Source organism: Ammospiza caudacuta, chromosome 6 (assembly GCF_027887145.1).
Source record: "Ammospiza caudacuta isolate bAmmCau1 chromosome 6, bAmmCau1.pri, whole genome shotgun sequence".
Taxonomy (NCBI): Eukaryota; Metazoa; Chordata; class Aves; order Passeriformes; family Passerellidae; genus Ammospiza; species Ammospiza caudacuta.
In genome coordinates this window covers 23,048,438-23,067,105 of record NC_080598.1, presented here as the reverse complement: position 1 = coordinate 23,067,105, position 18,668 = coordinate 23,048,438, and the positions used below count along the sequence as shown (strand labels likewise).

General features: G+C 43.2%; 1 protein-coding gene across 1 annotated transcript in view; it reads right to left on the bottom strand.

Moving 5' to 3' along the window:
* The window catches only part of PRR5L (proline rich 5 like), a 41,185-nt gene extending 26,928 nt beyond the window's left edge, over nt 1–14,257 (bottom strand). Inside the window, exons 1-3 of the mRNA XM_058807276.1 lie at nt 14,206–14,257; nt 1,590–1,950; nt 155–235 (exon numbers count right to left, since the gene is read on the bottom strand). Coding sequence (XP_058663259.1) covers nt 155–235; nt 1,590–1,759 — 251 coding nt within the window. The 5' untranslated portion in view covers nt 1,760–1,950; nt 14,206–14,257. The remainder of the gene's footprint in view (nt 1–154; nt 236–1,589; nt 1,951–14,205) is intronic.
* Between the last annotated feature and the right edge of the window lie 4,411 nt (nt 14,258–18,668).

Here is an 18,668-nt window from a genome sequence, read left to right as displayed (position 1 = left end):
ACTTAGCCAGAAATCCCAAAGCTGTGTTTAAATTTGCTTTCATCCCTTCTCCTCCCACCAATACTTTTTAACTGTGGTTCTGAAGGCAACAGATCCCAGCAAACACCAAGGAAGCAACAACAAAAATCCATTTTCATGCATTTCAGCAACCTACCTGATATTTTCATTGAGAGTGTAAAGTTCATTGTTCTGCAATCCTCCCCCTTTGAACACATTTATCACTGCTGTTTGTACGCTGCCAAAAAAAGAAATGAGACAGGACAACATCCATGAATAACAGTGTGATTTACCACACAGCACACCATGAGCAAGGCACCAAAAGCAGAGAGATTACAACCAGGTGGAGATAATTGCCCTGAAATAGTTCCACTCTATCTCACCTTGAAATTGTTACTTTTAATTACCTACATCTCCCCTGGGAGACAGAGCAGAACCAACCTCAAGTTCTGCATAGGGTAAGCAAGGGAAAGTTGTCACATGGGTCCTGCTTGTGCCAGATGTCTCTTGAACACAACTGTTTGGGGGATCTTTGCTGGGTGCTGCAGGCTAGTTGCTATGAGGGGACATAGGATTTTTGGTAATATCTGCCAAACACATCACACTGCATTATCCAGTGATCCTGCCATGAGCCACCCACACTGCAGTATCTGGCAAGACCCTGGCCATGCTGGAGATGTTCTGCAGACAGCATCACCTCAGTCAGATCCCAGTCTGAGCACTGTTAATGCCTGTAAGATGCTGCTGGAGTATCTTCTAATTCTCTCACCAGCACAGAGGAAGTAATAAAGTGACAGCAGACAAGAAGGTTTAGCAGTTCTAAATCTTGCCATGGCTAACAAGGGCATATGTCATTCCCTAAGCAGACATTCCTTTCTGTGGGCTAGTTATGGCATCTGCATGCTTCACAGACCTCAGCTCACTATCATGGCACAAAACTGCAGTGTTTTTGCCAGGCTACTTTTGTGTGACATTGGTAAACTGAGCTAGGTCAGCAAGTAAGAACAGTCTGCAGAGCACAGAGCTGGTGCCATGTGGCAGAAGGGAAGGTGGGAACACCCATTTCTGGTAGCAGCACACCATTACAGCAGATCAAGACACAGGACTCTTCACCTTTCACACTGTTTTTCCAGTTGCCATTGCTGCATGACACACATAGCAGACAAGATTTAGCTATCAGTAGGAAATGCTGATTGAAGCCACGAACTTAGTAGTTGTCAGAGGAACTTGACTGTGATAAAAGCTTCATAATATGCAAATACATGCCTTTGTGAATTAATAAACTGGCATTTACTACAGTACTAGGATTGTGTTTTCCTAAATGGTACTTAAAAGATGCAACTGTTTACAAAAAGCAATTTTGCTTTTCAGGACAGTATGACTGAAAAACAACTGAGCACTAGTAGGTCTAAATTTTTCATCTCCACAGATGCTTTCAATGCCAGCAAAGCCTGGACATGCCAAAAATTTCTGCATGCTTATAAACAGATGAGCTTAGTCTTAAATGGTGTGAGGCACAAGCGTAAGATACACGTAACCCTCACTGTGGAGCTGCTGCAGGGCGAGAGCTCAGGCAGGGGGGTCCTGCTGACCTGTTCCAGGCAGAGTTGGAGCTGAGCTGCATGGCCTGCCGGGCGGCCTGGAAGCGAGGCAGATCGCTGAGCACAGGGGAGCTCATGAAGCGCGGCCGGGGCCTTCTGAACGAGCCCATCCTGTGGAGCTGCAGCGCCAAGGACAGAGCTACGGTGAACCCTCCTTTCATAGGGTCAGGTGCAGCGGAGCAGGACCATCAGAAAGGCTCTTCTCTTCAAGGTTCAAGCATCAACCTCAGCAATGTACATGAGTCTTCAAGCCCAAGGACTCAGCCAAAACCGAAGGGTCAGCCCTGGACTAGCAATTCCCCACCGTGCCGGGCTGTGACATGCGCTGCATGATGAAGGAACTGAAGCAGTCCTGCAATGCAAAGAGAAAAGAAAAGAGTAAGGAGGGATGAAAATATCCTGTGCCATTAACAGCAGCTTTGGGAAGACTCTGGAATTCCAGAGTTCTTCAAGAGCCCTATTTCCCATCTCGGCCCTTAAACAATGACCCAACAGAGCCAGTCAGAAATGCAAGCATGGTCTCTCTTTTGGCTTCAATTAGCAGAGCTGCAAGATGCCTCAACTCTTCTGCCAGAGGCACTTGAAAATACCTTTAAATACAGTTAGCCACTCAGCTTGTATATAAAATAGTAGAACTGGAGAAAGAGAAAACTATTCCACTAGAGAGGCACAAAAGATGAACAACAGAAAAAAAGATGAATAGACTAATACAGTGCTTTTTTTTTTGAGAAGTGTTGTGCAAGGGAATAAACCCACTTGCTATCAGTTCACTACAAAAAGAATATAATAAGGAGCTTCTTCAAAAGAGTTCTAACATGCAGATATTTTGAGCATGAGCAGGGCTTTTATGTTTCTGGTTTTTCTACAGCATGAGAAGTAATTGCTAGGCCAATTACGAAATGCCCGTATTTTCCACTCTGATCACCATCTCTGTGTAGATGACTGTGTAGCCCCAAGTAAACCACAGAAATAGAAGAAGCAAGCTTGAATAAAAGCCACAAAAAAAACTTTGGCAAAGCTTCTGTACTTTGAAATCCTCCCACTTTAGATGAATACAAGCAATAGATGTAGTTGGCAGTTTTGAGAATGAGATGTGGGACACAGGAGAGCAGAGGGGAAAAGAAACAAACAAAAGAGTTGTGTAACTGAAAGATGTAAAGCAAAACTTCTTTTCTACTACATCTACAGAATGAGGTGAAAAGAGAGATGGTCAGACAAAAACAATGCTATGTGTCTGCACTAATTTGACTGGTGTTCAGCCCCAGGAAAATCTTTCCACTGCCCAAACTATAATTAACTCTTACATATAAGAAAACGGCTTTCTTCCCACCTGGCCAGCGCCATTTTATGCTGAGCTCACTTTGCTACCCCAGTTCTGCACAGCCTTGGCAGATTCTGATCAATCACCATGAAGCCTTTGCAAGGCCTTTGCTGTGCCATGGACACCCCATGCCCTGCCAATGAGGAGGCTAATGGAGAAAACACTCCACTTTTTAGACACTGAAACACACTGTACTATCATTCTTGGTGCTATTCAAGAAATAAATACCATTGTTATACCCTCACAAGCTAAATACAGTTTGCAGAGATCTCTGTGGAACTGGAACATGACTACAAGTGCAACTTTTTCCTTCCTTTAGACGACAACTGGCTGTCTTCAGAGATGACAAAGCCCAGACAGTCTTTTGTGACATAAGCTTAGCCTTAACTGTTGTTGCTTGAAAGGGCAGCAGTCAGTTGATTCTTTGCCTGCTCTGTTACAATTAAAATAAAAACAAAAACAAAGTCATAACTTTTAGACATTAAGACTAAATGTAAACTAGTACAACCACATCAGCAGAATCTTTTGTGTGCATTTTGTAGCACCAGTTCATTTGACATTGCCCACATATTTTCAATCTGCCAGCAATTTCTCCATTGACAACTGTAACCACATTAGAAAGCACCAGAGGAAAAGCTACAGCACCTTGGAGAGCCGAGGCAGGTTCTTTTCATAGCAGACCAAAGGGTGGCCACAAGGCACAGCCCAAGCATAGAGGCTGCTTCTGTTGCAAAACAAGAGCTCCTGCCAATGTTTGTCTACAAGTTCCAAAGCTGACAGCATGAGGAGCTGAATGAGTGACAGATCACTTCTCCTGGCAGCACTGTAAAAATTCTCACTTAACAATCTTTACACATAGAAACACAAAATTATTTGGGTTGGAAGAGACCTTAGACCATCTGGTTCCAGCCCCCCTGCCATAGGCAGAGACACCTTTCACTTTCAGAGGTATAAAATGCAATATAAGCATTATTTCTAGCAGGCATTTAACAGGGCTAGAAAGCAGTGGTTAAGATGTGCTAACCCACAAGCCTCCTCTTACCACTACCCCAGGTGCCACAAAGGCATGCAAGCACCCTTCTCCCCAACAATGAAATCATTTTATAGGATGCATTCATATTAATTTGAATTAAATTAAGTTGCAAGGGGAAAGCTTAAATTCAGAAATGTAAAACAATATAACAACCTCTGTGCCTTAACATATATAAATTCAGGTATGGGTAGGAAATTCTTTGACCTGTTCTGTGCAAACAGTAAAACAGCACAATGAGGAAGGTCTCTTCTGAGCTCGGGCTAGGGATTTACAAGACTGATTCCACGCAGCAGAACCATGGCATTACACTGGGCCCCATGATGAATTTCCTGAGCACTGCTTACCTAGGGAATGTGCTTAAACTCATTGAAACATACGTGCTGTTTTCCTTAATCTCTGTTAAAAGTCACCAGGACAGATAAAAACAAGCTCTTGCCTGGGAAGAGCAGATAAGACACCCCAACCCTTCCTTTCCCAACCCAGCCTGCAATCTGTGCTACTGTCAAGTCAACCTTACTTTAGAATCTCATTAGGAATTTAAAGCAAGATGTTCAGCTTTAGGACTTGATTAATGGTCTTATTTCTTCAGGACTCAAAGACTCAAATCTCTCCTATCTTATCTAAACCCAGTAACTATTAAATGGCAGACACACCAAACTCTTACTCTGAAGGCAGGCTAACCCTAAATGGTATCCAAGCATAACTGACCTTGGTGTTACCAGAACTGGAAATGCCAGTCTGTGAGAAGAACCATTCTCTCCCCATGCCCACAGCCCATTTAAACTGTTTTCAGAGGCACAAAAAGCTCAAACTAACAGAGTGTTTACTAAAAAACTGACTTTTGTAACATGTACTCTGCAGATCCTGTGCACCTACCTGACAGTACAACAAAGCACCTGAACCCAAGCAAACCCTTCCATCACTCCAGATTTTCCTGTCACAGCAACTAGCTTCCACTGAATGTTTTCCCCAAAGCAAGGAAGCCTTGTAAATAATTCTTCATTTTCACAGGGAGGTTGCAGCAGCAGTTTCTTGGCAATATCTGTGGTGTGCATTCTGCAGTGTGCAATTTTTTGGCTTTTTACTGGAAGAAACTACCCCTGTGGCAAGAAAGGCATTAACATAGTTATAGGTTAGTGAGAAGCTCTCGTGGTATTCAGGCTATTTGAGTTATTGGGAACAAACAGCATTTAGCAAAATGCTGAGCAAGGAACAATTTCATCTTGCTGTGAAAACTCTCACAGAATTATGCAGAACTGTTCAGAAACACACTGTTCTTCCAGAGGCTTTCACTATAAACTCCTTCACATCTGCATTTTCTTCTTGCTGGCATTAAAGTGGTTTAGAAGGCTACAAAATAAAACAACTTCTAATAATCACAATCCTATTAGCAGTCACAGAACTTGAAAAAGCTTTACAGAGAAGCAAATACTTTTCCCCTTTTACACAGAATGATAGGAGACACAGGATGTTCCAGGCACCAAGCAACATTCTCTCCATCAATTATAAGAGACATTAAGAGCCAGAGACTGAAGTGCAGTGACAGCATAAACATACAGCCACACCACATAATTTCTCAGTGCCACGTGGTACAGCTGCTGGGATAATGCTTTACATGGCATCAGGGGATTTCAGACTGTTTGCCAGCTGATATATCCTAAAACATTCCCCACTCTCCTCATCTTGCTTAGTGACCCTGCACGCCTTTTTTGGCAAGACACTTGTCATGACTAAGTCAGAGAGATAGGTATTGCTCTTCCTTCCCTTCCAGATATCCTATCCCCCAGTTCTTTTGTTTTCCTTAGCCTTGATTATCATCTCAAAGTCCAGCTACCAAAACCCTCTAGAGCTCTAACACGGCAGAAATGTCATCTATGTAAAACTCAGGTCTCCAAGGGAGCTAACTCTGCAAAGATGAAAGTCAATGTCCCCAACTGAAGCAGCACAGCAGGACCATGAGTCAATCTGACAACAATGTAATTTCATCCACTTGTAATTCACCACATCTGAGTAAACACTTTTAGGATTAATACGAATCTTCAAAGAAAATAACTGAGCATCGAGACAAATCCTTTTCCAACACACATAGATACGAACATTTATAAAAACATTACAGTCATGAAGCTAGGAAACTTTTATTATTTGTTTTCTGTTAGCCATGAAAAACAACAGAGAAATCATTACAAAATTATTTCATGAATTGACCTCTCCCTCCCAACAGACCATAATATATCTGACTGTCTGGAGGAAAAGCAAGATCAGGAGCCACCCTTACTTCAACATCTCTACTAAAGAAAGAAGAACCCAAAGTAAAAATTGGCACCATGGTCTCCAAATTATGAATCTTCATGATAATCTTGGGCCAAACAAACAAAAGGCCCATAGTAACTGAGATTTAACAGAACAGACCTTTTAAAATTCCTCTGATGTCTTCTCTGTGAAACTCAGAGCAACAACTGCTAACAGAAGTGACATGGCAGAAAAATCTACAACTGTTTTTGCTTCTTAGAAGAAAATTTTCACCAATATTACTTCACAACAAATTCACACCAAAAAGCCACAGGTCCAAAAGTAACTTTAAAACAGGAGGGAAAGAAATAGTGGAGAATGAAACAAACCAATAGAGAATGATGGGTTATCCTGACATAACTGATGTTTTGCCATTTAATTATTTTTAGTGTTAAAAATAGCCCCTTCAAGGAGAAAAATACACACTTGCTTATATTTGCCTCTTATATGCTTCATGCAGTTGTGACATTGACGACCTATGATCATAAAATACACAAACTGGACACTGCAACATGCACTTAAGTGTTTTGTAATCATTTTGAGTGTAGAAGACACATAATCTTTAGAAAAATGCCCCACTGTACTGAGCCTACAGTGCTTAATGAGCAGTCCCATCCTGCCTCAGACACAAAAAGTATGCAGAAAGCTAACCAGATTCTTGTTAGCTGATTCTTCTTCCAGCCCAATAAATCTTTAACAAAGTATGTGATTGGCAAAACCCTTGATGAGAGTTCAGCTGACAAGATCTGAAGACACCACTTCTGACAAAAATCCCTCATTTACCTACTATGCAGCCACACTGAGAAGTGGAAAAGCAGATCACAACCTGTAACTTGGAGCCTTGTAGCTCATCATAATTACACATGGCACATGCATGAACTTCATTTATATTCTTACACAGGCAGTATTTGCCAATACTACATTAACAGCACATTCAGCTCCTCTTATAGCTCCCAATTGCTCAGTTTCTTAAAAGAAGTTTGATCATCATCTCGCCTACTTTTTAGGAGAGAAGATGATAAAATTAAGATTCACTGAATAATTAACAGAGGTTATTTCTGGTCAACAATGATCAGAAGCTGTGTCTTAGATACCTGTCAGAAGCTATTGAAAGAGTTTCAAAAATGTTCAAGCAGTCCAGGCTCCAGTTTCAAGACATACTCCTTCCTACACCCTCATGCTTTCATGCCTTCACAGCTTTGGCTATCTGACCCATGAAAAGTTTAGTGCTTATTCTACAGCCCATAAAACAACAGGAATTGAACTACATATTGATCTTAATATGATTTGAATCAAGTCTTGAATCAGCATGGAAAAGTGGTGACCCTTTGTCTTGTGAGCAGCTCCTCAAATAGGGAAAAGTTAATCTCCAGGTGTGCTCATGCCAGCACCAGGAGCACAGCCCATGCTAGGAGACATTCCCAGTTCAGAAAGGTAACTGGAAGAGTGTGAGACCAGCCTTCAGGTCTCTCAGTCTTGTCAATAGGATTGATCCAAGTCAAACTTTAACAGACAGCTTCTTCCACCCATAAATTAATGGCATTTGTTTCTGAATCCCAAAAATCATCACCCCTCCCTGCACCATGGGAAAGCCCTGAGGGATCCCAGGGAGGCTCAGCCCCAGGCAGATGGGCCACTCAGTCCCACAAATCACTCCTTTCATCAAGAGCTCTTGGAGGCATGCTAATAAGAGTAAAAATAATTAGCTCAGTTTTCTGGCTGAGGAAACAAAAGTTGCTAAGCAAGTGAAGTGACTTAGCCTGGTCTTCAACCTTGCAAGCCAGGATCCTATTCATCAAACAAAAATATCCCTCTAAGCTGCTTTAATGAACCTTTCAAATTATTTGACAGGGTTGGAGAGAAAAGTATGAATCTGATCTACCTCTCCTTACCTCTCCCTTCCTAAGCTGACTGAATACCAAACGGTGTCTTTTATTTTTTTGCCCTGGCTTCACCACCACAAAGGCAGCAACTTGATGTCCCATAAATAGTCCTGAGGTGTTCCACTGGCCTGATATATTGTAATTAAAATGGATAGATTTTAACTATTGAGCTTAAATGTGTTATCAAAGTGACATCAATAGAATTGGGGAAAACAGCCCTCTTGATACAAAGTTCACACTCTGGTATGCAATCATATAATCAACAATTTTACTGGCACAAAACACTGGCTACCCAAAACAAGATCTCCCCTTCCTTATCTTCCTAGTACACACCCATCTCCACAACACAGACAACAGCATCCCTCTTTTCCACCCCCACCTTTTGCATATTCCTTCTTCCAATTTGACCCATACGATGCCTTTATTCACCATACATCTCAAACAACTTCACAAACAGATCTAACTTGGCTTTGATAACAGAATCATTTATGAAGAAATTCAGTGGTATTCACTCAGTTGTGCTCTGAGTTTCTGAGGTTAAATCAAACCTGAAACTCAAAGTGAAACTCTGCTTAAGAGTGAGAGTAAATATATGAGGAGGGGAAAAAACCTCTGTGCATATCCCACCATGGTCTGAGAACCTTCTCGGTAGCAGACAGACCCCTGCAGTCCCCTTGGAGTTTACAGCCAGTTCAAAGCAAGACTGCTACTTCACATCTATATACATGACAGTACAACTACTCATTTAAAAATGTAAGAAATCAATAATAACACAGAGCAAGCCAGTTCAATGTGAACTAAAGAGATCTGCTCAGAGTAAAGAACACAAGAAAAATAAATATCTTATACAGGACTAGCATCTAAGACAGCAAAGTAATTTTGTTTTCTATCATAGATGTTCTCTGTTATTTCAAAGAAATTTTAATTCCTAGGACTCACATAATTCAAAAATTGGAGCAAATTTTTATGGCTATTAAAAGGCACTATATGGTTGCAAAACACTATGACGTGCCTGGGTGAGAATAAGAGCTCATTAGAATCACTTAGCTGACCAGAATGAAGGTAGAGACAAATTTGAATTAAATGCACTAACAGATTATTTAATCTGGTTAAAATAAATTGTATCTCCCTAATGAGGAATTACAACACCAAAACCTAGCTATGAAAGGCAAGAAGCAAAAATGTCACACAGGCTCAGAAAAATAAAACTGTTGGAGTGGTTTGAGAATGAAAAAATACACTTACCCCTTTGGTACAATGAAAAAACAATCCAGCAGAGAGGAGGAATGGATAAGAAAGGGGAAAGATAAGATCTATCATCATTTTCTGATCAAGTGAAAGCTTTAGGGTATTTTAAGTTGCATCTGTGACAGTTGGAGCAACCACCCTTTCAAAATGGATCACTGCGGTGCTATCGTAATCCACAGCACCAAACTTACCTGAAACTGTTTTTTGAGTTTCACCCACCAACACATGGCAAATGTAAAATCACCACTGCTTCATCTCCAATTCTATAGCAAGGCTTTACTCAAGCTGTTAACACTCCAAAAAACACAGCTGATTTAATAGCAAAGCAGTGCTCCAAGGATCTCAGGCCCCCTCATGCTGTTCCTACCAGTCTTAAACTAATTTGATTAGCAGGTGATTTTAAAGGAATACAGCTAAATGGGAACACACATGAAAACAAGGAAGATGAAACACACACAGTTGTTTCCTTCCACTGGCAGTATTCCTGCATTCAACAGATGCCCTAGTAAAGGCACCCCTACTGGAGAAAAACAGCCCAAGAATGTATCACTTGAATGACACAAGTATGAGTAAGCTATCAAACTCTTTCTGTAGAAAAGGCCCTTGGACTGAATTGACAAATATGTTTTCAAACCCAGAAACTAACTTAGCATTGCTCTCCCTTCTGAATTTCACCCACGTGGGAAGTGAAGAGCCATTCCTTCAGCACAGGCTCTAAAAATATTTTCACAAATCTCAGACAAACTTTGACCTTTTAGACCATTCCTTCCTTGGTCAAATGTGGTGAAATTCACAAACAAATTCCTAAGGGATTTCCCAAGAGAGGAACAGACAAGCCACAGGATGCTTTCTTAAAGGTGGCCACACTCAAGGAGTTGCAGTGAATGGCTCATTATCCAAGTGGACAGCAGTGGTCAGTCCTGGGATAGGCACCGTTTAACATCTTTGTCAGTGACCAGGACAGCGGCACTGGGCACGTCCTCAGCAAATTCACTGATGACACCAAGCTTGTGTGCAATCAACACCACAGAGAGGGAAGCCATCCAGTGGGACCTAGACAGGTTTAGATCCTGAACATGAAGCTGAACAAGGAAAAGTGCAGAGTTCTGCACCTGGGTCAAAGCAATCCCAGGCACAAATACAGGCTGGGCCAGGGATGGATTGAGAGCAGCCCTGAGGAGAAGGACTTGGGGATGCCGGTGAACCAGAAGCTTGACATGACCAGCAATGTGCAGCTGCAGCCCGGAAAGACAACCACATCCTGGGCTGCACCCAAAGCAGCGTGGCCTGCAGGCCAGTGGGGGGGGATTCTCCCGCTCCACTCTGTTCTCCTGAGACCCCACCTGGAGTGCTGCATCCAGCTCTGGAGCCCCAGCACAATAAGAACCTGTTGGAAGGAATCCAGAGGAGGGCCATGAAGATGATCAGAGCAGCGGACCAGGGTGGGAGAGAGTTGGGGGTGTTCATCCTGGGGAAGAGATGGCTCCAGGGAGAGCTAGAGCACCTCCCAGAACTTAAAGGTGGCTTCACAAGAGAGCTGGAAAGGAACTGTGTTCAAGGGCATGCAGTGATAGGTGAAGGGGGAATGGCTTTAAAGAAAATAGCTTTAGATTAGACATTAGGAAGAAACTTTGTACTGTGAGGGTGATGAAACACTGAACAGGTTGCCTAGAGAAGCTGGAATTGTTCAAGGCCAGGTTGCATAGGGCTCTGAGCAACCTGATCTACTGCAAGGCATACTTGCCCATGCCTGGGGCTTGGAACTAGATCATCTTTAAGGCCCCTTCTAATCCAGTGTTTCTAATCCTATGTTTCTATGATTGTATGCCAGGCAAAAGTATGGAGTGAGCGAAAAAGGTCATTTCAGAAGCAAAAAGGTCATTATCACTCTAAATGCAATGACATGTTTAATTTTCTAGGAATGTTAATCAGAAGCATGCAAGATATACTTTAATCAAACAATAAGTCAGCCACCAAAATGACTTCAGAACTATCTCTACTGCAACTAGAATGAGTATCTATTATCTTTGTGCTTTCTTGCACTTCATTCTTCCTCCTTTTTGTTTGATTTTTGTTTTCAAATTCCTGTTGTTGTTATTAAAAACCTAAGTATGCCCCTCATTTTTAACCCTGGGGCTACAAAACGTGGCAGTTAAGCAGCTGCTTATACATCACAGCCCATCCTCAGCCAGCTGTAGTGTAACTGGGGTTTTGCTAAAATCCTCAGTCCATCTTCTGAGCTGCACTTAAACTCATCTTGTGCAGTAAAAACAGGTTGTTATGCTCTACTGAATAGGCCCTGGAACCCAGCACATATTTAGTCAGTGTATATTTATGCTTGAACTCACATCAGTAGAAACAATGAGTACAAAAGGCCATACATTATGGGCAAAAATATCCACAAATACTACAGGCGCCTAAAAAAGTCACATGAAAACTGAACTCACTGAATATGAGTTACAAGAAGGATAGAATTCTAGTACTTATGTGTGTGCTACTTTTAAATCCTTGCTGATGCATGCAAGTCCCATCACTCCACTCTTTTCATAAGAACGGAGGCTACATCAAAGAGAAGGTTAAATATCTCACCTATTCTGTCTTTGGTTGCCGGAAATTTAAGGAATTGAAATTCCTCCAAAAGGGAGTAAGGACTCAGTAAACACTACCTGTGTTCCAGCTGAACTTTGAAAGCGAACGTTGAAAGCCTTATCGGAGTTTCAGGTGATATCAGACAACCCATAAACACACTGCATGAAGTTATTACAAAGAATTTTATCTTGAAGGCGGAAGACAAATGCGAAACTGTCACCTTAACTGTGCTGTAAAACTGCCAAAAGGAGATATTACTATTAAGCTGACATATCAAAAAAGACTCCCAATAAGGGCCTGAGTGCACTCATACTTCCCTGCCCACCCCTGTCACTCCAGCTTGCCAGTGCCATCCATGCAGAACCCAGTGCAGCACACCACAGCTGACATCACAGCTACTTCAGCCAGAGATTTAGAATACCCCCTTCATGGACGACCAAGAATAATCCACCTCTGGAAAAGTTTCCTCCTAGCTTCATCAAAATGCACATGTTTTTTGACCCAAGCCCAAGAACTTTGCTCCCTCAGATGTTGTATCTTAGCAAGAATGCCATTCTGAATGCTAATGAATTGTGCATGAAGAGCATACCTCATCCTCGATTGCTGTGAAATTTGCATTTACTTGAGATTTGAAGTCTACTTCTTCTTGTGTTTTGGAGCACAAGATAATACCCTTTCATTTTTTAAGTTCAGTACTTTGGTAGCATCCCTAAGTTAATGAATCTCTTCTATGTTACAGCTGAGAGAAAAGCTGCATGCCTTCTGCAGGAATTTCTTAGCACTCTTCACCTTTGTGACAGGTCCATCAATCACAATGGTCTCTCTTGGCTGTAAAAGGTATACATAGCTTTAATAGGAGAACTTTAATCTAAGCAGCAAAAAAAGAATGCCAGTGCTTTTACATCACAATTCTCCTACACAGACATGCCATTAAGTTTTGGGTTGCTGCCACAGATCACGTTCTCAAATCTAACATCCTTGTCATGGCTGTAAAACAGCCGACATAATTTACTGCACAGATTTTCAACTGTAGGTCATTTTTTGTCCTGAGACAAAAAAAACTTTGGTCATCAACATTTTTGCTAACAAAGTTCTTCACAGAGGTAAGAAGATAGGATTTTACTTGCAGCTAGGGGGTTTTCAGGACAGTCAGTTCATTAGTAGACCACAGCGTCATCTCCTCTGATTTAGAGCTATACGGTCAGGAGCTACTGCACAGCTGGACTGTGGCATCTGTTTAAGAAAAAGAAATATGCAACCTGTGTGCCAGTTCCTGTGTTTTGTGCATGCTGCCTCACCATGAAATACGATCTGTGGGTATATACATGAAATATGCACACACAGAGAGCACTACAGGCGAGATGTGAACAGGTCCTGCATGCTGATCCAGGTACCAGCGAGCTCTGCATAACCGAGGTCTTTCACACCACAAAATTGCAGCATTGCCTATAAATACGCTCAGCACTTGTTTTTGACAAATGAAACATCCCTCTAGTCAAGACAGCTCACTTACATGAACAAATCATCATATGACTGGAAAAGGCGGAAAAAAATAGCTGTGCTTTGGACTACTCTCTTCAGCATAGACAGCCAGGAGCTGCACTGACTGGGGGACTGCTGGAATGATGCGAGGCTGTGGCTGATGTCCCATGGAGAAGACGGTGGCAGTGAATGTGTTTGGCAGTGGAAGGAACTGGAAAGTAGATTATGCCCACGAAATTGGAAAGCACTGTAAATATTCCTAGGGCAGAGGGGCTGCGAGTGCACGTTGGGGAAAAATGGGCGGCGACAGCACGGCAGAGGTACAAGGGAAGAGAGAAAGGGATGGAGCTACGCTTCACTTTGTTAAACAGGTGGCCAGCTACTCTTTTGGCTTCTGTCTCTACGTGCTAATTCAATTTGTTTAGAGAGAGACGGGAGAAGAATCTCTTTCCCTCCACCCGGTTTCAGAATTATTGCATCTCCTGGGGGGAAGGGTTAGACTAAGACATTTGGTTTGGAAATGACTCACTCGGCAGCACTATGGAGCCGGAGGGTCTATTTTTAATATTTTTAAATGGAGAACTTACCCAGGTCTCCTGCCTGCACTGCGCTCCGGAGGCACGGCGGAGCGCGGGGAGCCGGCCCAGCCCGCTCCCTTCCGCAGCCGCCCCCCGGCAAACATCCATCCCCTGCGGCACCGCCGCCGGCCCGAGCCCCCCCGGCCGAGCGGGGCCGGCGCCCGAGCTCGCGGCTCGCACTCACCCCGGGCCGGGCTGCCGGGCTGCCGCTGCCCGCACGGACGGACAGACGCACGGACGGACGCGCTGTCTCCTCGCCGCGATCTGGCGAAATTTGCCACCCACCGGCCAGGATTTTACACTCCCTGGCGGCCGGCCAGCCCTTGCTGCTGCAGCCTGCCCCGGGCTGGCTCCTCCCCGCCGAGACAAGAGCCGGCCGGGCCGGGCCGGGCGGAGCGGGGCCAGCCCTCCTGCCTTCCCCGGCTCCCGGCCCGCTCCGCCCGGGGTACCCCTCCCGTCCCGCGGAGTCAGGAAGTTTAAATTCTTCTGACCTTGAGCGAAAGAAAGGCAATGGGGAGGATGGAGGAGCTCGGGAGGCCCCTGCCGGGGACGGGCGGCCGGCCCTCGTCCCGCGGGGCGCTCCCGGTCCCGGCTCGGCCGGGAGACGCTGGCCCGGCTCGGGGCGCACCCAGCCAAAACAACGGGTCTTGCAGCACGGGGGAAGGGATGTGCCGGTTAAAGTTGGGGTTTATTTTATTTTGATCTCATGGTTCAAGGTTCCTCTGGCAGCCGCAGCGCCGTGCAGTTTGCTCTGTTCTGCTGTCACAGCCTACAGCAGGCATCAGACAGGAAACTGCTGAACAAAACCACGCGTAATTCGGGGTCCTTAAAGACATTAAAAGCCGCAATTAGTTGCAATCAGGGAGCAGTCGCATGGAACATGTAAGTCAAATAGTTGCGCTGTCTTTTGGAGAGCTACTTATTAATTGAAAACACTTGAGACTTTTAAGTGCTTAAAGGAGACAAACCAAACTGGTAAAATAGTGAAATTTTCTTAAACTGTTTAAGAGCGTTTTGTGAATTATGCTCTATACTGGTGAAGCTTGGTCACCTGATGCACTCCTTGTTAAGAGAATTCCAATTGTAACTTTACAACCAAGTCGCATCTTGGTCTCAGAATGGAAAAAGCTGATGCTACTCTGAAACCAGTATGTAAATCCATTAGCTTATGCTGGGATCCTTTAACACTTTTAAGTTGTGTCAATATCCATAGTAAGCTTAGATAAGAACAGCTGCCATATGTGTTTGTAGGAGAGGTATTCTCGCGTCTCTTTTTTCTGTCTCCAGATGTTTAAAACAAAGACTCACTGGGGTACTGCGAACCTTACCTGCTGCCCAGTGCTTCTACTAGTTTGGATTTACTATTATGAACATGAAATCATTACCTAGAGATTGCAGACAAGACTTTACTGCAAGCTTATGAACACATACAAAAACATATTTCCTGTCCCAGACTCATGTGTCGTACGATGAGAGTCGATACCTACCCAGAATATAAAATTGGTTAATCTATGAATAATTGAAAGTGCATATTGTCATTCATTGTGCACCTGCTTTTCAAGCCAACAGTTAGTTATTTTTCAGAGAGAGCATTGCTGAAGTGGAGTTTGAGTGGTGATCCCAAGCTGACTCATGGTATAGCTGGGCAGTGACCATCACTGCAGGTAGATGGGCTGCAAAGCAAGGATGGGACTTACTGTACTTCAGCTGTTTGCCATGGGCCAGCAAAAATCCTAAGGAATTTTCAGGTGAAGGGTCTGGTGACCTGACATATTTGTTCAGGTGCCATGCTCCATTTAAGTGAAATTCCCAGGTTTTCTAAAAAAAACTAAAACACTATCCTACAAGCTGGCATCTTTCCCCAAACTTTTACTCACATATTTATGAGTCAAAATTTGACAAGACATTTCAGGTGTGGGACAAATTCCTGCATAAGGTTTTTGAAAGAAAAGGTCACTGTCGTACCCATGTGGTTCTAGCTTCAGGACTACCACTGAGGGACATCACTGCCACAGCACAGATTTACTGTGACCATCCTGATGTATGGCTGGACTCTCATTTGTGGGAAGAGAGGAAGGAAAGAGCTGAAGAGACCCCTGCCACCACACCAGAAGGAAAGGGGAGGTCCTCTTTAATTTCCTCATTAGGAGAAGTGAGGATTCTGTGGAAAGAAAATAGTCTTTGAGAGTGAGGGCCTCCAGATATGTTATGCAGGAGCACAGCTACTGGGAAGACTTTAATATATGGCAAAGACAGACGAAAAAAGACAACTAGAAATATTAGTCCAGCAGAAAGAGATAAAAGAATTAGATGGGATTAATTTTACCTAACTTTAGCTATCTGAGTCCATGTAAAACACACCTAGCTTTCATAATTAGATAAGGTAAATCCTGCCCTACAGCTTGCCCAAGTGGAATAAGGTAGCAGTAAAAGGGATCTGAAGACAAAAGACTTGTGTTCAGGTTGACAGATGAGAAAATTGAATTGCTCCTTTTCCCCTTTTAGCTGTGGTTTGAGCAAGAAAAGAAGAACATGGTTTTCAAAGAAAACTCTGCCTTACACAGACAAGTGCTAATTCACAGGTGTCTGTTCCCTGCCCCAAAGACAATGTGTGGTGCAGATGCACGGCTGTGTGCTTTCTGTGAGAGGAACGGGCTCTTCTACGGCCTTGTCCTACAGCATCGTCTCAGAGAACTGAACAGCAGGCAAACTGACAGCATCAACAATGTTGCCACAGACATTTCTATAATGAACAGCCATGTGGAAAATAGCTACAGCCTTAATTTTGTTTTTGCCACTCTGCCTTAACACCACACATCCTCTCTGCAGCACACTCTACAGCGGGACTGAGCGCACACACGCCCTGCTGTCACACAGCCTGCTGTTCAATAGGAGCCTAACCACAAGAGTTGTGACTAACAGATGTGACCTTTTATTGGTTTGCTTATAATGCACTTGATGATGGGATGAACCCACAAGGTATCGCCTTGGCTGTGGCTGTGTGATCCAACAGGTCCTCAGCATCATGTGCTTCCCAGAAAAGAGTCCTGGGAAAAGACCCACAGAGTAGTCTGTGAGGAGGGCAGTGAGGAGAGTCATCATTTCTGAAGAGCATTACCAATCCTGACACTAATTTCAAATAGCTGAGGGTTGCAGCTAAAACAGGCTAAGAAGTCATCAACCTACATTTTATTCTTATCCTATCTACAAGCATCTCTTGCCCTTTCCATCTGCAAGGACAGCAGGTCCTGCATCTGTCCAATGTGTGGTGGGGAGGAGGGGCCAGCAAAAAAAAAATACTTCAACTAAAGTAGATGATTTTGGCAACAAAGGATTAGGCAATAGCTACATTTAAAGTTGCCTTGCAGATTCTTGCAAGCAGTATGGGGCAGACAAATGGGGATAAGCTGGGAGCAGCAAGCTCCTATCACATCTCAGACAGGGAGGACATGTCTGGTAATCCTCAGTGAGACTGGAAATCATTTAACAAAGCAATTAATGTTTCTCTTGGGGCTGTAGTGAGAAAATTTCATGTACAGTGATGCCATGAAGCTTAAACAACTCTTTCAAAGAGAATAAAAAAATATTTTTTCTTTGGTTGCCATTTAATGTTCATTTTTATGATTTCAAGCTTGGGGATGGAAGGGGAAGGAAAGGAAACACCTCTAAGCTGTGGGGTTGAGGGTATGGTATGCTATTAATTTTACAAGTCAAAGCTCTGGCACAAATGATATTCAGGAAACAAAATGTAGTTCCACAGGGAATACTACTACATCTGTCAAAAAATAATTCAACTCACAGATACTCATTGAGAAGATGAATTCTCAGAAGCTGTAATGCTGAGAGAGACCTAAAATAGCAGGAAAGCAGCCAGTAAATTAGACAGGCCCATAATTTGAGATGATGGGAGGGGAAAAAAAAACAGAAACAAGAAAACAATGGGATAGTAGAGTTCATAAACAGAAACTGTAACAAAAGCCTCTGTTACTGGTAGTGTTGTGGAAACACTTTGGAATACTGCATTCAATGCTGACTATCTTCTCATCAAAAAGACATCAGTAAACATAAATGAATTATTTTTAAAAAGCAGAAGTGATGAGGATTGATTTAGAGACCTGTCACGTGAGTTGAAAGAACTAAATACAGCTGTGCACGGTGTGTAGGACACAACGCTGCAAAAAAATGAACACAGTTGTGGGAGAACAGCTATTTTGGTTTACAGAAGTGAGAGCATTTTTATTGTGAGGAGGGAGAAACTAGGATGAAACAAGGCAAGAAGATTAGGATGGGTACTGTCACAATGGCTTGGCTGTAAGATCCGCTGCCTGGTGGAGCAGTTGCTGTGGGAGACTTCTTGCAGTATTTTAAATAAGCACAACACAGTGTTTATCCCTTGGCCTACCAAGCACAGTGGGCTAGTTGATCGTTTACAGAGGAATTTTCCATCTTTAATTTCTGTGTTTCTAGAGCCTCCTCCTCTGTAGAGCGCTGTTTGTCACGCCAGTGGCAAACCTCGAGGAGAAGACAAACAACAAAATAACCCACGGGCAGAGACCTAAAGGGAGAAAATAACTGAAGTATGTTTGTGTTTGATGCTTTACAGTCACACCACAAATCAGAGCCAGGCAAAGGCAGTGGCAACCAGTA